Source organism: Mixophyes fleayi, chromosome 10 (assembly GCF_038048845.1).
Source record: "Mixophyes fleayi isolate aMixFle1 chromosome 10, aMixFle1.hap1, whole genome shotgun sequence".
Classification (NCBI taxonomy): Eukaryota; Metazoa; Chordata; class Amphibia; order Anura; family Limnodynastidae; genus Mixophyes; species Mixophyes fleayi.
The window spans coordinates 79224281-79238086 of NC_134411.1; the positions used below are offsets into that span (position 1 = coordinate 79224281).

Sequence of the window (13806 nt, forward strand, 5' to 3'; positions counted from 1 at the left end):
TTAACTTACTAAGCCTTCCCCTGCTTTGTAACAACCAATTATCTTTCAGTCCTCCGTCAGAATCATATGACAGGTGCCCAAACATTTGCACATACCACATTCACATTTTATTTTTATTTTCACTATGTAAATGGTATTTGTATATGCGTTTACAACACAGCTGCAGGTATATATGAAAGTGTATACAACACAGTTTTGTGATCGCTTTTACAGGCCTAAATGTACTTTATCAAATAGTATTAAAGATAATAAAGTGTTTAATTTCTCTTTGGCAAATTGACTAATGTGTTATAAGGTATAACATAGTGACTGTGAAAAGTACTTTGCTAGAAAATCACTTTTATTAAAAAAAAAAACTTGTGTCTATATTTGAACGATCAGCTTGCCCTTTTGGTGGAGAATAACCGTACTTGCACCTGTTTGCTAGGCGCGGTGTGATGCTTCCTCCTTTGAGAGTGTTCGCTGCACGTTCTGCGTAGACTCTGGTGTGTGGTACTATGAAGTAACCGTCATTACCTCCGGCGTTATGCAGATAGGGTGGGCGACCAAAGATAGCAAATTCCTCAATCATGTAAGTATCTGGAATCCTTCTAAGTAAAGCAGTATTGGCTTCTCTGTATGTAAATAGATCTGCAGCAGCTTTTATTTAAATACATTTTTCTATAATATGTAATCTATTTTTATTTTTTATGTGTATGGCAATATTTCTGCCTCCAGCTTGTGGTGTTCTGTGTAGTAGCGCTACATACTTTGTGTTTCGACTTCTGTGTGACTGAGGCAATGTGTCAGTATATTTCTGATGACCTCACCCATACATACCTTATACACAGAGGCGAACTGGATCATTCTTACATGTCCTGCTGACACAGTGAAGTAGGCCATGCAAAATGTTAAGTAGAACCTGTTGCGTTTGATTTTATTAGCAGATGCATAATGTCCAATACATTATGTTACTTGTGCAGAAATCCACTCTGTATGGAGAACCTACAAAAACACTATGTGCTCTGTGCAAATGGATGTACTGTGAGAATCTGCATTATACTGTCTCCTTCAGCCACTGCTACCCTGTTCTACCGGAAGCTGATTAATTGCAGTGCCTGGTAGTAAGTGTGTATTGCAGGCTGTTCCTCACACTGAGCCCCTGAAGTTCCATATAGCATGCAGTGTTTCTCTATAGAAAACTAGATGGGGATTTATCTGTTTTTGTACTCTTACATAAGGTAATACGTAAATCACTAAATTTGACAGGTTGTCTATTAATTTAATGACTGACGGAATCATTGGGCCTAATTGGCATTTATTACCTATAAGTTGATCACACATTAACAATTAAAGCTGTCTCTTTTACCCATCTGTCTTTGCATGTGTATATGTGTAGGAAGGATATGGCATTGGGGATGATGAATATTCCTGTGCGTATGACGGCTGCAGGCAGCTGATCTGGTACAACGCTAAAAGTAAAGCTCACCCACATCCCTGCTGGAAAGAAGGTACGAACCCGTTAATGAATGAGAAGTCCCAAGGTAGCACTTACCCACTGAGTAAAAGGTTCATGATACAAGGGCACCTTAAAGCTTCATATTTAGAGAACTTTAAAAGAGACCTATTATATTTTATTTATAATGTAAAATAAATGTTGAACTTCTGCACGTGTTTTGTTAAAAATTCCCCTTGTAATGACAACGGCTAGACCCACAACATAATCTATATAACCAATATAAATTGTTAAATATTAATATACCGTAGTATGATGCTGTAAGGGTAAACTATTAGTTTTGTGCCTAAAACAAATGTTTTTAAGACTGCCTGTTCTATATATACAGCCAAGTCCATAGATATTGGGAGATTGACACAATTCTCATATTTTTGTATATTGTGTAAAGCTTTTTAATGCATAGAGTTCTTGTAGAAATGCATATTTACAAACTGCAGCGCCAGATATAATTATAAATCATACAAAATACAAATCCTGCATTAAATTGAGCAAGTACATACCAGGCTAATGAAAAAGGTGTAGAGAGGGTCCTTCAGCTTACAGTCTAGAGGGCGAGGGCAATACTGAGCCATTAGGAACGAGTAGCGATGGGACTGTAGCTGGTAGAACATACGGGTATAGTATCTGATGGGGGCAGGGTAGACTATAGTAAAGAGGCTTTGAAAGATTGAAGGCAGTGGGAGAGGTCTGGTCAGATGTGGTGGGGAGTTCCATAAGTGGTGAGCAGCACGGGAGTCCAAGTACGACATGAAGGGACAAAACCGGTCCAATAGAACGTTTTCAACAAGTCCCCACCGACTGGTGCAGAAGAACTTTGGTGGAATGGAACTGGCTGTACTCTTCTCCACGCAACAAGTAACGCCCTCTCTCCATCCCTTTATCTCATTTAATTAACCTCTTGCACAAAAGGAAATCTCATATTGAACTGCTATGCAGAAGTAGGTATATCTATTCTATACTTTGCAAGGAGCACCCCAATTCCCTCAACTCCTCCCAGACTACCACCATCTTTCTCTGCAAGCGCATGTCCATATCTAGGCAAATTACTTTTTGGCAAAGCAGATATTTGCACTTCATAAATGACATGTGGGCGGGTGATGTAAACTGTGGTGAAAGTGTACTTTTGTGTCCGTCTCACAGGTGACACAGTGGGCTTTTTGTTGGACCTGCACAAAAAGCTAATGATTTTCTCACTAAATGGGAACCAGCTTCCTCCTGAAAAGCAAGTCTTCTCTTCTGCCACGTAAGTAATGAAGCAAAGTTCTGTGTTGCTAGGTCCTTCCTCCTTTCGCTTCGTCCTCTTTGTGTTCTTCCCCGAGCAATGGTAATCTGAGCTCCGTGTGTTGGAGAGTGAACAGTGACAGAAGTCTGGAAGGTGGATTACATACCATACCTGTCACTATATAGGACTCTCTAATGAACAGGTCTAGTCTGAATTGTTCATGCTGCTCTAGTAGCTACTATCAGAATATCTGGAAACTTCTAGTCCCAAAAACTATGTGATACACCTTTGTGTTTTGTACAGTTATACTTTGAAGAAGTTTATGTCCGTTTTGTGCATTTGTTAGGTTTATATCATAAAACCAGGTTTTTGGGTATTTTATTTTTTTTGTATTTACAATATTCTTCTTTTAGGTCTGGCTTTTTTGCTGCAGCAAGTTTCATGTCTTACCAGCAGTGTGAGTTTAATTTTGGAGCCAAGCCCTTCAAGTATCCACCTGCAAGCAAATTTAGCACTTTTAACGAGTATGCTGTTTTGGCACCTGAAGAAAAGGTTATTTTACCAAGGTACGTGTATAACTAAATTAAAGTTATTGCCATTTAAAAAAAAAATATGCTAATAATTGACTCCCTTCGTAATGCCCATCTTGTGGCATGTGTTTATGATCCACCTACCTCTTGTAGTGTATTTTCCAGACCCCTATATCTCCTGCAGTAAAACCTGTTTTCTGAAAATTACTTTTGACTAGGCTTCCCAGTGGGTGAGTATTAAACCAAAGACTCTCCATCTTGTATTCCCGGTCCTCTTTGTGTCACTATTATTCCTGTATGCATTTCACTGGGGTAGAGACCATTGAACCAGCGTGAACAGGTAACGTAATCTAGCCGGTGGCCTCATCTATCACTCTAATCGCCCTAACAATCATGTGAGGGGTTCCATCCATACACTGAGACTCCAGGACTGGGTGAGCCAATCATAACCTATATTGGTGGCTGCATTGTACGCGCGAGTAGAAATAGCCACTATTCAAAATATATATGGTGTATTGAAGGTGGATGTTCACATAAATTTACTCAAACATAATTATTTATTTCCTCCCATTGTTATATTTTTCTTTGTTACAGTTTTTGTTTGTGAGATTTATTTTAGAACTGATGCACATACTAGTTATATAGTACACAGAAGTAGTGGTACGACCTTTCCTGAAATCACCATACTTTCTTGATGTAAATGACTACATAGTTTCCTATTACAAGTTTCACTCCATACATATGTATTTATTTGTTTATTTTGAAATAATCATTTTTATTTAGTATATTCATACAAATGATGCAGTGAAGTGCTATAATTTCTGTATGTTAATTTTAGTAGAAGCAGTGATAGACAAGAGAATGAGGGCTTCTTCACACCATCCTTGATAGCATTTTGGAACTTTTGATGGAGACGTTATCCATTGCCGCTGTCGGGCCACAATTAAATAAAGTGTCATGGAATTGACAATATACGAGTGGAAGTAGTTATTAGTGGAATTGGCTTATATTTAAGTTCCTAAGCAAAAAAACAGACACTGGGCTTGTTGATATTGACAGTAAACTTTTGTTATTCTATGTATCAAGATTAATGAGCACGGTTCATTTTATGCTTATGTTTAGCTCTTGATCTACATATGTGCCAAGCATTGGGTATTTCAGGATGTGCAGTGAATGCAGTAAATTACATTATACTTATGTATGCCATTCTGTTACCTTGTCACATAGACCCAAGGTTCCCAAACTGTGCGCCGCGGCTCCCAGGGGTGCCGCGGCGCTGTCACGGGTGCCGTGGACAGGAAGAAGAGGAAGGAAAAAGAAAAAAAACTACTTACCAATCCAGCGGCGCCCGGGACCCAGCATCCTCCTCCTTCCTCGCTTCTCACTGAATGCCGGGCGTGACGTCACGCCCAGCATTCAGTGAGGAATGAGGAAGGAGGAGGATGCTGGGTCCCGGGCGCCGCCGGATTGGTAAGTAGTTTTTTTCTTCTTCCTGTCTACGGCGGGGGCACAGCGAGGGGCAGAGGCTAAGGGGACAGAGGGGACAGAGCGGGCAGAGGGGACAGAGCGGGCAGAGGGGACAGAGCGGGCAGAGGGGACAGAGCGGGCAGAGGGGACAGAGCGGGCGGGGGCTGAGGGGACAGAGCGGGCTGAGGGTGAGGGGACAGAGCGGGCTGAGGGTGGGGGCACAGTGTGTGTGTGGATGTAGGGGGCACTGAGTGTGTGGATGCAGGGGGCACTGAGTGTGTGGATGCAGGGGGCACTGAGTGTGTGGATGCAGGGGGCACGGTGTGTGTGGATGCAGGGGGCACTGAGTGTGTGGATGCAGGGGGCACGGTGTGTGTGGATGCAGGGGGCACGGTGTGTGTGGATGCAGGGGGCACGGTGTGTGTGGATGCAGGGGGCACGGTGTGTGTGGATGCAGGGGGCACGGTGTGTGTGGATGCAGGGGGCACGGTGTGTGTGGATGCAGGGGGCACTGAGTGTGTGGATGCAGGGGGCACTGAGTGTGTGGATGCAGGGGGCACTGAGTGTGTGGATGCAGGGGGCACTGAGTGTGTGGATGCAGGGGGCACTGAGTGTGTGGATGTAGGGGGCACTGAGTGTGTGGATGCAGGGGGCACTGAGTGTGTGGATGCAGGGGGCACGGAGTGTGTGGATGCAGGGGGCACGGTGTGTGTGGATGCAGGGGGCACTGAGTGTGTGGATGCAGGGGGCACTGAGTGTGTGGATGCAGGGGGCACTGAGTGTGTGGATGCAGGGGGCACTGAGTGTGTGGATGCAGGGGGCACGGTGTGTGTGGATGCAGGGGGCACGGTGTGTGTGGATGCAGGGGGCACGGTGTGTGTGGATGCAGGGGGCACGGTGTGTGTGGATGCAGGGGGCACGGTGTGTGTGGATGCAGGGGGCACGGTGTGTGTGGATGCAGGGGGCACGGTGTGTGTGGATGCAGGGGGCACGGTGTGTGTGGATGCAGGGGGCACGGTGTGTGTGGATGCAGGGGGCACGGTGTGTGTGGATGCAGGGGGCACTGAGTGTGTTAGCTGTAAATTATTCTTTGACAGAAACATAATTGAAAAAAAATACATAATTAAATTCTTTTCCCTTGGATTTATGTGTATTATTTTTGTATACAACTAAATAAGTATTTCTGTTGTGACCTAAATACTTATTACGTCTTTTGACTACTTATAAAACGGGACTGCTCGGTAATTATTTTGGAGGGGTGCCTTGAAAAAATTTTGGAGACTCTAAGGGTGCCGCGAACTGCAAAAGTTTGGGAACCACTGACATAGACGCTGAAGGCCATAGAGGTTTTCCAACCAATGAAACGCGTTGTAGAGAAGCTAGTGGATCGTGTTCAGTGGGAAAAACTGAATCCCTGTGATGTCAAAGAACTCTGTGTGTAGAAGCTCAGCATGTAGTGCACTCATGACTAGGCTTCAGAGTTTCCCATTAAACCTAATTATTATTCTTATTCATTGGCCGGAAACACACAGGAAATGTTGCGCACCAGCCTAATTCAGTAGGAAAATATTTGAAATAGAAAGGGGATTCCATGAATAGGAGATCCCCTGATGAGGGGCTTATGGGAGGGTAGAGTGAGAGCTGATAGAGCTTTGGGGAAAGGATTGGGTGAAATGTATGTTGGAAGAGTGGTTGGGAATGAATCTTTGTACCTGATAAACTTTGTCAAAAGATTTATAACCCGTATATTGCATAAATTAGACTTGTGAGAACTTCAAATTCCTAAAGTACGTGGTGTATAAGAATGGTTATGGGTTACATTTGTAGAAATTGATCTCGGTATACAGCATTATAAAACTTCCTATAAGATTTCATTGTTCTGGCCAAACACTGCAAGTGAAGTTCTTGATCAATAAACTCATTATCTTTATTTTGTCCCCCAGACACAGACGATTAGCGTTGTTGAAGCAAGTTAGCATTCGAGAAAACTGTTGTACACTTTGCTGTGATGAGGTCGCAGACACAGAACTGAAGCCTTGCGGCCACAGGTGAGTAACTGCATCTTATACATTGGTATGAAAAGTCATTGAGGCTAAGGTGTGCCAAACTTAAATCTTACATGTTAGAACAAAGTACGTTAGGCCTTAGGTTGTAGCAGATATGACATGGAAATGTACATGTAAAATTGCAATTAGATTAGCTTGTATTCCGTAGTACCATTTTGATCCAAATTTGCAGCAGCGGAAGGGTTGGGGGAATGTGTATGAGGGGGAACAAGAGCAAAAATGTTGCAGTCCCTCTGCTGAAACACAGCATTTATGTACACTGCAGTGATAGACAGCCAAAACCTGAAAAAATTGTTATATTACTCAGTGCACCACTGAGATAAAACCAGGTCAAGCCCTTGGAGCAGATTTAGGTAAGTCTTGGTTCATCAGTGGCCTTATAAATCCCAGTCCCCTGAGCCAGCCTATCGGTTCACGAAGACCCAGTAGCATCCCTAGAGGCCATGGATATCACTCAGAGTGCATCCTACCAATGTACTAGGTGCCAGTGACACACAGGCCATAAATTCAGCAGGAACCATTAACCATTCTGAGAAGCAGCCTCTCCATGTACAAGGAGTCAATGACAGTTCCCATATGTCCTGATCGCTCGCGACAATGAGTTTTATTCAAATGTATTTAGAGCTTGTAGGAGGAAAAAAATTAACCAATCTGTATTTGACATGATTAAACTATATATATTTCTCTTTCATCCTATCTGGGGGACACTGCTATCATGGGTTGTGAAAGTGGAGGTGGCACTTAACAGGTTAACTTTGTTAATGTATCAAAGCTGACAAACCCCTCTCCTCTGCAACCCCTGTAGCTCATCAGTCTTAGTTAAGTGCCCAAGGGAGTTGGACTTACTTTTATGACGGGAAGAAATTATTCTATTTTGCTCTAAAGATTTTAAACTTATTGTTGCAGCAGTGTGCTCTGTTAGATGGCAGAGCTCACTTAGACTGGTGGCTCTCACTTACAAGGATAGTGCTTTTTCATTTTATTTTTATTAACCTAAACCGATCAGTGCTGACAAGCGGATTATAGCCGATGACAGGCTGGTAGAAAAAAAAACAGATACCAGCGCTGCCTAAACGTCAAAGAGCGCCGGTAAAACGGAGCTTTGGGGGCTGCCATATTTTATTATACAAAGTCCCCTCCTCAGCAAAGGAGGGGGGTGTACTTGTGTAATACGAAAAAATAGCCACCAGAAATCTGCTAATGGCGATTGCTACATAAAATAGAAGCAGCAGATTCCCCTTTTTAACAGCAGAAAACTCAAGGAGGAGCAGGAAAAAGGAGCAGTTGGAGGATACTAAGGACAGAGTATCCCCCTGCAGTCTGATTCAGAGGGATCCTTAGAAGAGGAGGGTGAACTTATAGAAAACTCTGATTCTACATAGGTCTTAGACCCAGAAGAGTCTTCAAGATAATATGGTATTGATGACCTAGTGGTAGCAGTTCGTCAGACATTCGCTATTCTGGATCCAGAAGAGACTAGAACATTAGATCAAAGTCTCTTCAAAAAAGCTAGAAAACATATGAACCGCTTTCCTCCATCAGTAGAACTGAAGGAAATAGCGGAAGCATCCTGGAAACAGCGAGATAGTAAATTTCCTATTCCGTGTAGGTATCTGGCTTTATGTCCATTACAGAAGGAGGAAATCAACCGTTGGGAACAGGTTCCAAGGGTTGATTCACCAGTGGCATGTGTAGCACGACACACCACACTCCCTCTCCCAGAGACAGCCACCCTGCAGGATAATACTGACCGCAAAATAGAGTGATCCATCTACACTGCGGCAGGTACGTCAGGACCTATGATTTCTGCAAAATTCAGAATTGCTTCCCCTTGCTCTGCATCTTACGGAGGCATCTGGATACTTATATGAGGCTGCTCAGAATGCAGCCTCCATCTCTTCATCTATTTCTGCAACCGCAGTAGCGGCCAGGAGAACCTTATGGCTTATGTCCTGGGATGCAGACACGGAATAAAAAAAAAAGTGTTGTTCGCATCTGAATTGGACAGCATAATTTGCCAGGTCACAGGAGGCAAAAGCAGCTTTCTCCCTGTAAATGTTTCAAAACCTGGAACACCGAGGGCGAGAAGCTTCGTTTCCCATCAACATTCTAGAACTAAAAGCCATGCTAATGGCTTTAGAGAGCGTCCCTGCGATACTTCAGGGACACCCAGTCCGTCTGCAGTCCGACGGCAGTGTCTTATGTCAACAGACGGGGGCACCAGAAGCACAGGAGCAATGGGGGTGGCTGCTCAGAGCTTGAACTGGACACAGAACCCCACGCCCCTGCTATATCAGCGATTTTTATCCCAGGAATCTAAAACTGGGAAGCAGACTTTCTCAGCCGACAAGCGATATTGCCGGGAAAATAGTCGCTCCATCCGGACGTCTTCCAGTCTCTGGTTCTACGATGGGGGATTCTGGACCTGGACTTAATGGCATCATGTCACAACAGGTTGGTGCCGCAGTTTTGCTCTCAAGCAGGAAACCCATTGGCGGTGGCCATCTACATAATGACGATGCCATGGGACTTCAGGTTGGGATACCTGTTTCTTTACCATCCCAATGATTCCCAGAGTCCTTCAACGGGCGAAGCAAGTGGGGCGCCCAGACATTCTGGTGACTCCCGCTTGGCCAAGGCGAGTTTGGTATGCAGAAATTCTGAGGCTAGCAGTAGGTCAGGGTGTGAAATTACCTCTTTCAGAAGACATTCTTCAGCAAGGACCATTCACACATCAGGAATTGCCTTGGCTCAATTTAACGGCATGGCTGTGGAGGTCCAAAGGGTTCTCTCCGCGAGTAGTGAACACCCTCCTTTGGGCTAGAAAACTGGTTTTGGCACTTATTTACCGCCGTACCTGGAAAACCCACATCAGATGGTGTGAAAAGAGAACACGGTTGCCATTCGTCTTCCAAGGGTTCTGGCTTTTCTTCAGGATGACTTGGATGAGGGCCTTCGTCTAGGCTCTCTGAAAGTGCAGATATCAGCCCTTTCGATATACTTTCACCTGTGCCTGTCAGACATGCCGGATGTCAGGGCCTTCTTGCAAGGAGTCCTACATATCATCATCATAATCGTCTATTTATTTATATATAGCGCCACTAATTTTGCAGCGCTGTACAGAGAACTCATGCACAACAGTCCCTGCCCCATTGGAGCTTACAGTCTAAATCCCTAACATACACAGACCGAGAGCGACTAAGGACAATTTAATAGCAGTCAATTAACTTACCAGTATGTTTTTGGAGTGTGCGAGGAAACGGGAGCATCCGGAAGAAACCCACGCAAATACGGGGAGAACATACAAACTCCACACAAATAAGGTCATGTTCGGCAATCGAACTGATGACCCCAGTGCTGTGAGGCAGAAGTGCTAACCACTATGCCACCGTGCAGCCCACAATATCCAGCCTCCAAATGTTCCTCCAACGGCCCCCTGGGATCTTAATCTGGTGGCAAATATGCTTCAAGGGCCTTCTTTCGAACCATTACGCACTGCAGAATTAAGGTTCTTGACTATGAAAGTTGTATTTATACTAGCTATTGCATCGGATTGTAGAGTGTCCGAATTGGATGTTCTCTTATGTCGTGAACCATATCTTATCTTTCATGATGATGAAGCGGTTCTCTGAACAGTTCCCGCTTTCCTACCAAAGGTGGTGTCCATCTTTCATGTGAACCAAGAAATAGTGGTTCTGGTAGTTAAGGGTGGCCCACAGTCTTCAGGGACAGGTTCTATGGAGTCTCTTGATGTGTTCAGGGCTCTAAGAATTTATGTCAGGAGGACATCAAAGATTCGCCGCACGGATTCATTATTTGTTTTGCAATCAATTGCTAGGTAGCTTACTTCTACTATTAAGCAGGCTTATGTCAGTGCTAAGATCGTATTGTAGCCCATTCTACCAGTTCAGTGGGGGCGTCCTTGGCTGCACGAAATGGGGCCTCAGCTGACCAGTTGTGCAGGGCAGCCACGTGCTCCTCGGTCCATACTTTTACCACATTTAATCAGTTCAATGTGTTTGCATCAGCAGGCGCGGCTTTTGGCAGTAGTGCTATACGAGCCAGGCTGTCAGAGCGGTCCCTCCCTTAAGGGGGGCTGCTTTAGAACGTCCTTATGGTAGCAGTGTCCCTCTAGATAGGATGAAAGAGAAAAGAGGATTTTTATACTTACGATAAATCCATTTATCTGATTCCATGTGGGGGACATTGCGTCCCCTTCCTTCTGCTCTTCTACTGTTTGGTCTTTGTTGGTTGACTCCCCTTCCTTTGGGCTTTATAACTAAACTGGGGAGCTGCAGGAGTTGCAGATGGGAGGGAAGGGGTTTGTCAGCTTTGATACATTAACAAAGTTAATCTGTTAAGTGCCAACTCCACCTCCACCCTCACAACCCATGGTATCAGTGTCCCCCAATGTAATCAGAGAAACGGATTTATCGTAACTATAAAAATCCTCTTTTTGTTCCTGTGTGTATGTTCCAAAAACATCCTTACCAGACTAATTGAGTCAAGAAAAATACGAACATAACATATGTTCTATAAAAGATGTTTTAATGTAGCATTAAAAAAAAAACATACCCGCTTTTCATGTAGTATTATAAAGAGGGTGATCTGCTGTTGATGTAACGTTATAGGAGGGGATAGGACAATAACAACATTAGGCGTGCTATTTTGTGGGGTTAATGAGAGGCAAGCTGTGAGGGGACAGTAAAACATTTTAGCCAATGTCCGTGTCCAATTTAATTTTTTTTAACAAATTAAAATAAAAGTTAGTCCAGTTTAAGGAACCCTGTAGGAAATGTTTGCTTGTGTCTTTATTTAGGATACATGAAAAAATTACTTTTTTTTTTTTTCTTCTTCTTCTTCTTCCCCCCCACCCTAGTGATCTGTGCATGGAATGTGCTCTGCAGCTAGAGACCTGCCCGTTGTGTCGACAGGAAATAAAAACTCGCGTCCGCCAGATTTCTCACATCTCTTGACCTTTGTGGAATAGACACAGATTTTCTTTAATGAAAGAGACAAAGCATCAACACGAAGAATCGCAAGTCTTTTGTATCTGCTTAAGTTGACAGAAACGACCATACTTTATAGCAGTGGGTGAATGAGATGGAACCCAGCCTGTCTTCCGGAGATTGGTCGGAATGCAACAGAAAATCAGCAGATCCTCCAACAGAGGACGACATCTAGTTTAGGCTACGTTTTACAGTGAAGGACATTTTGATCGCCCCTTAGGGTACTTGTGGGACTGGGGTGTCGCATCAGGGAAGTCCTGTCCAATTTGGCAGTATTCCATTTTGAATCCCAAATGCCCAAATTTTGGCTAACCACCCCTACTCTGGGTGTGGTTGCAGTAAAGTTATCTTGCCACGGGGCACCTAAAATGTAATTTCGCCACTGTTTTGCTCCATATAGTTTTGGAAAAGGGTTTGCACTATAGTTATGCATTAATGTATTTGCAAAAACTGTAACTAATTGTACCATACTGCAAAGTGTCTATTTTTGCCAGACTAAATACAGTATTTGACCAATGTTTTCTATTCCTGTGGCCTTCTGCTGGTCAGTCGTTTTCCTTCTAAAATGTGGATGGCGATTATTTGTCATAACTAAACCAACCTTTAGGGCTTAATTTATATTCATTCCAAAGAACATTTGGTTAAATTACAGGATTAATGCAATACAGAGGTGTAAAATGTACAGGGTTTTTTTTTGTAATATGTGCACAGTAATGGTTTATAGAATTGGAACGTCTTTTATTATATTTATAATTTCATATAATGGGGAAGGCTTCTGACATTGTGACCAATTCTAGCAGGGATGGGCAACCTTTGGCACGCCAAGTGTTACTGAACTACAACTCCCATGATGCTTCAGGAGCAGAGTAAGGAAAAAGCTGTAGTTCCTCAACACTTGTGGCTTGAAGTTTGTTCGTCTTTGAACTGTTTGGGAAAACAAAAGATGGTTTGTATAGATGAATGTTCTGTAAATGGAGAATTACCGGAATTTTAATAATGTTGTAATCACGTACATGTTGTACCAGAGCTGTTAAGTTAATATAAGTGGAAGAATGTCAAGTAAAGATTTTAAAAAGTCAAGGTCTGCAAGGAGTCCCAGAAGATTTTATTGTAACAAAACCAAGAGCAGGGACAATTCCGAAAGTAATCCAGGACTTCGCTTTCATTAATGTGCAGCACCTCTTCAAAACCTCTAGGGTGCTGTTATCATTAAAAGGTCTTGTTGGCGTAAGTGCTGTAGAGATGGCATCACTTTTACAAACTATGCCCAGCCTTTATGTTCAGTATTTATGAATACAGACCGTGAACGTGGGGCCACGTCATCCTTCTGACAATGCAAACAAACTGGTTACTAAACAGGAAAGAATTTTAGAGAGTCATTGGCAAAGCACATTGTAGATAAAAGCGATACCATTAGCATTTTTGAGTGTGACTCAAAGTTTATAAATATGGTGGGGAGGCTAAGACAGAAGACAAATAGAGGATGGGGAAGAAGAGCGGAACACGGGAAAGATGAAGTGGTATTCCAGGTACATATATTAGAAGAAAAGACTGATTTTAATTTTAGATAACCAGGGGGGATCCTTCTGACTTTAAGATTTTAAGCATGAGGTGTCAGAACGGTTACCTTACAGATATCAAGCGTCCTGTCTCACGCTGGGCCCAGAGTCCGGTTGTTACTTCCCAGATTCCGCTGTTCTTTATTAACATTGTTGATTTGAAAGATGCCCCAGTGTTGTGCAATGCCAGACTGGGGAGAACAATGACTTACAAGGTAAACAAAACAAATACGTGTAAACAAAGAAAAGAGAGGACCTTGCTCATGAGAGTGCTTACACTCTAATTGGAAGAGCATTGAGCGTCGGTTACAGTGGAGATTGGAACAGTTGTATGGGTTTCCAGAGAGCATTTAAAGATTTGGAGGGTGTGGGAGAGTGATTTGGGCATAGTAGGGAATTCCATAAGTGAGTAGTGGCATGTAACAAGTCTTGTAGGCATTAGGAACAGGTGATTACCA

General features: G+C 43.3%; 1 protein-coding gene across 1 annotated transcript in view; it reads left to right on the top strand.

The window, feature by feature from the left end:
• The window catches only part of RSPRY1 (ring finger and SPRY domain containing 1), a 32628-nt gene extending 19759 nt beyond the window's left edge, over positions 1 to 12869 (top strand). The window contains exons 10-15 of the mRNA XM_075188963.1: positions 428 to 571; positions 1379 to 1490; positions 2636 to 2738; positions 3131 to 3283; positions 6658 to 6762; positions 11660 to 12869. Of these exons, the coding sequence (XP_075045064.1) occupies positions 428 to 571; positions 1379 to 1490; positions 2636 to 2738; positions 3131 to 3283; positions 6658 to 6762; positions 11660 to 11756 (714 nt within the window). The 3' untranslated portion in view covers positions 11757 to 12869. The remainder of the gene's footprint in view (positions 1 to 427; positions 572 to 1378; positions 1491 to 2635; positions 2739 to 3130; positions 3284 to 6657; positions 6763 to 11659) is intronic.
• The last annotated feature ends 937 nt before the right edge of the window (positions 12870 to 13806 follow it).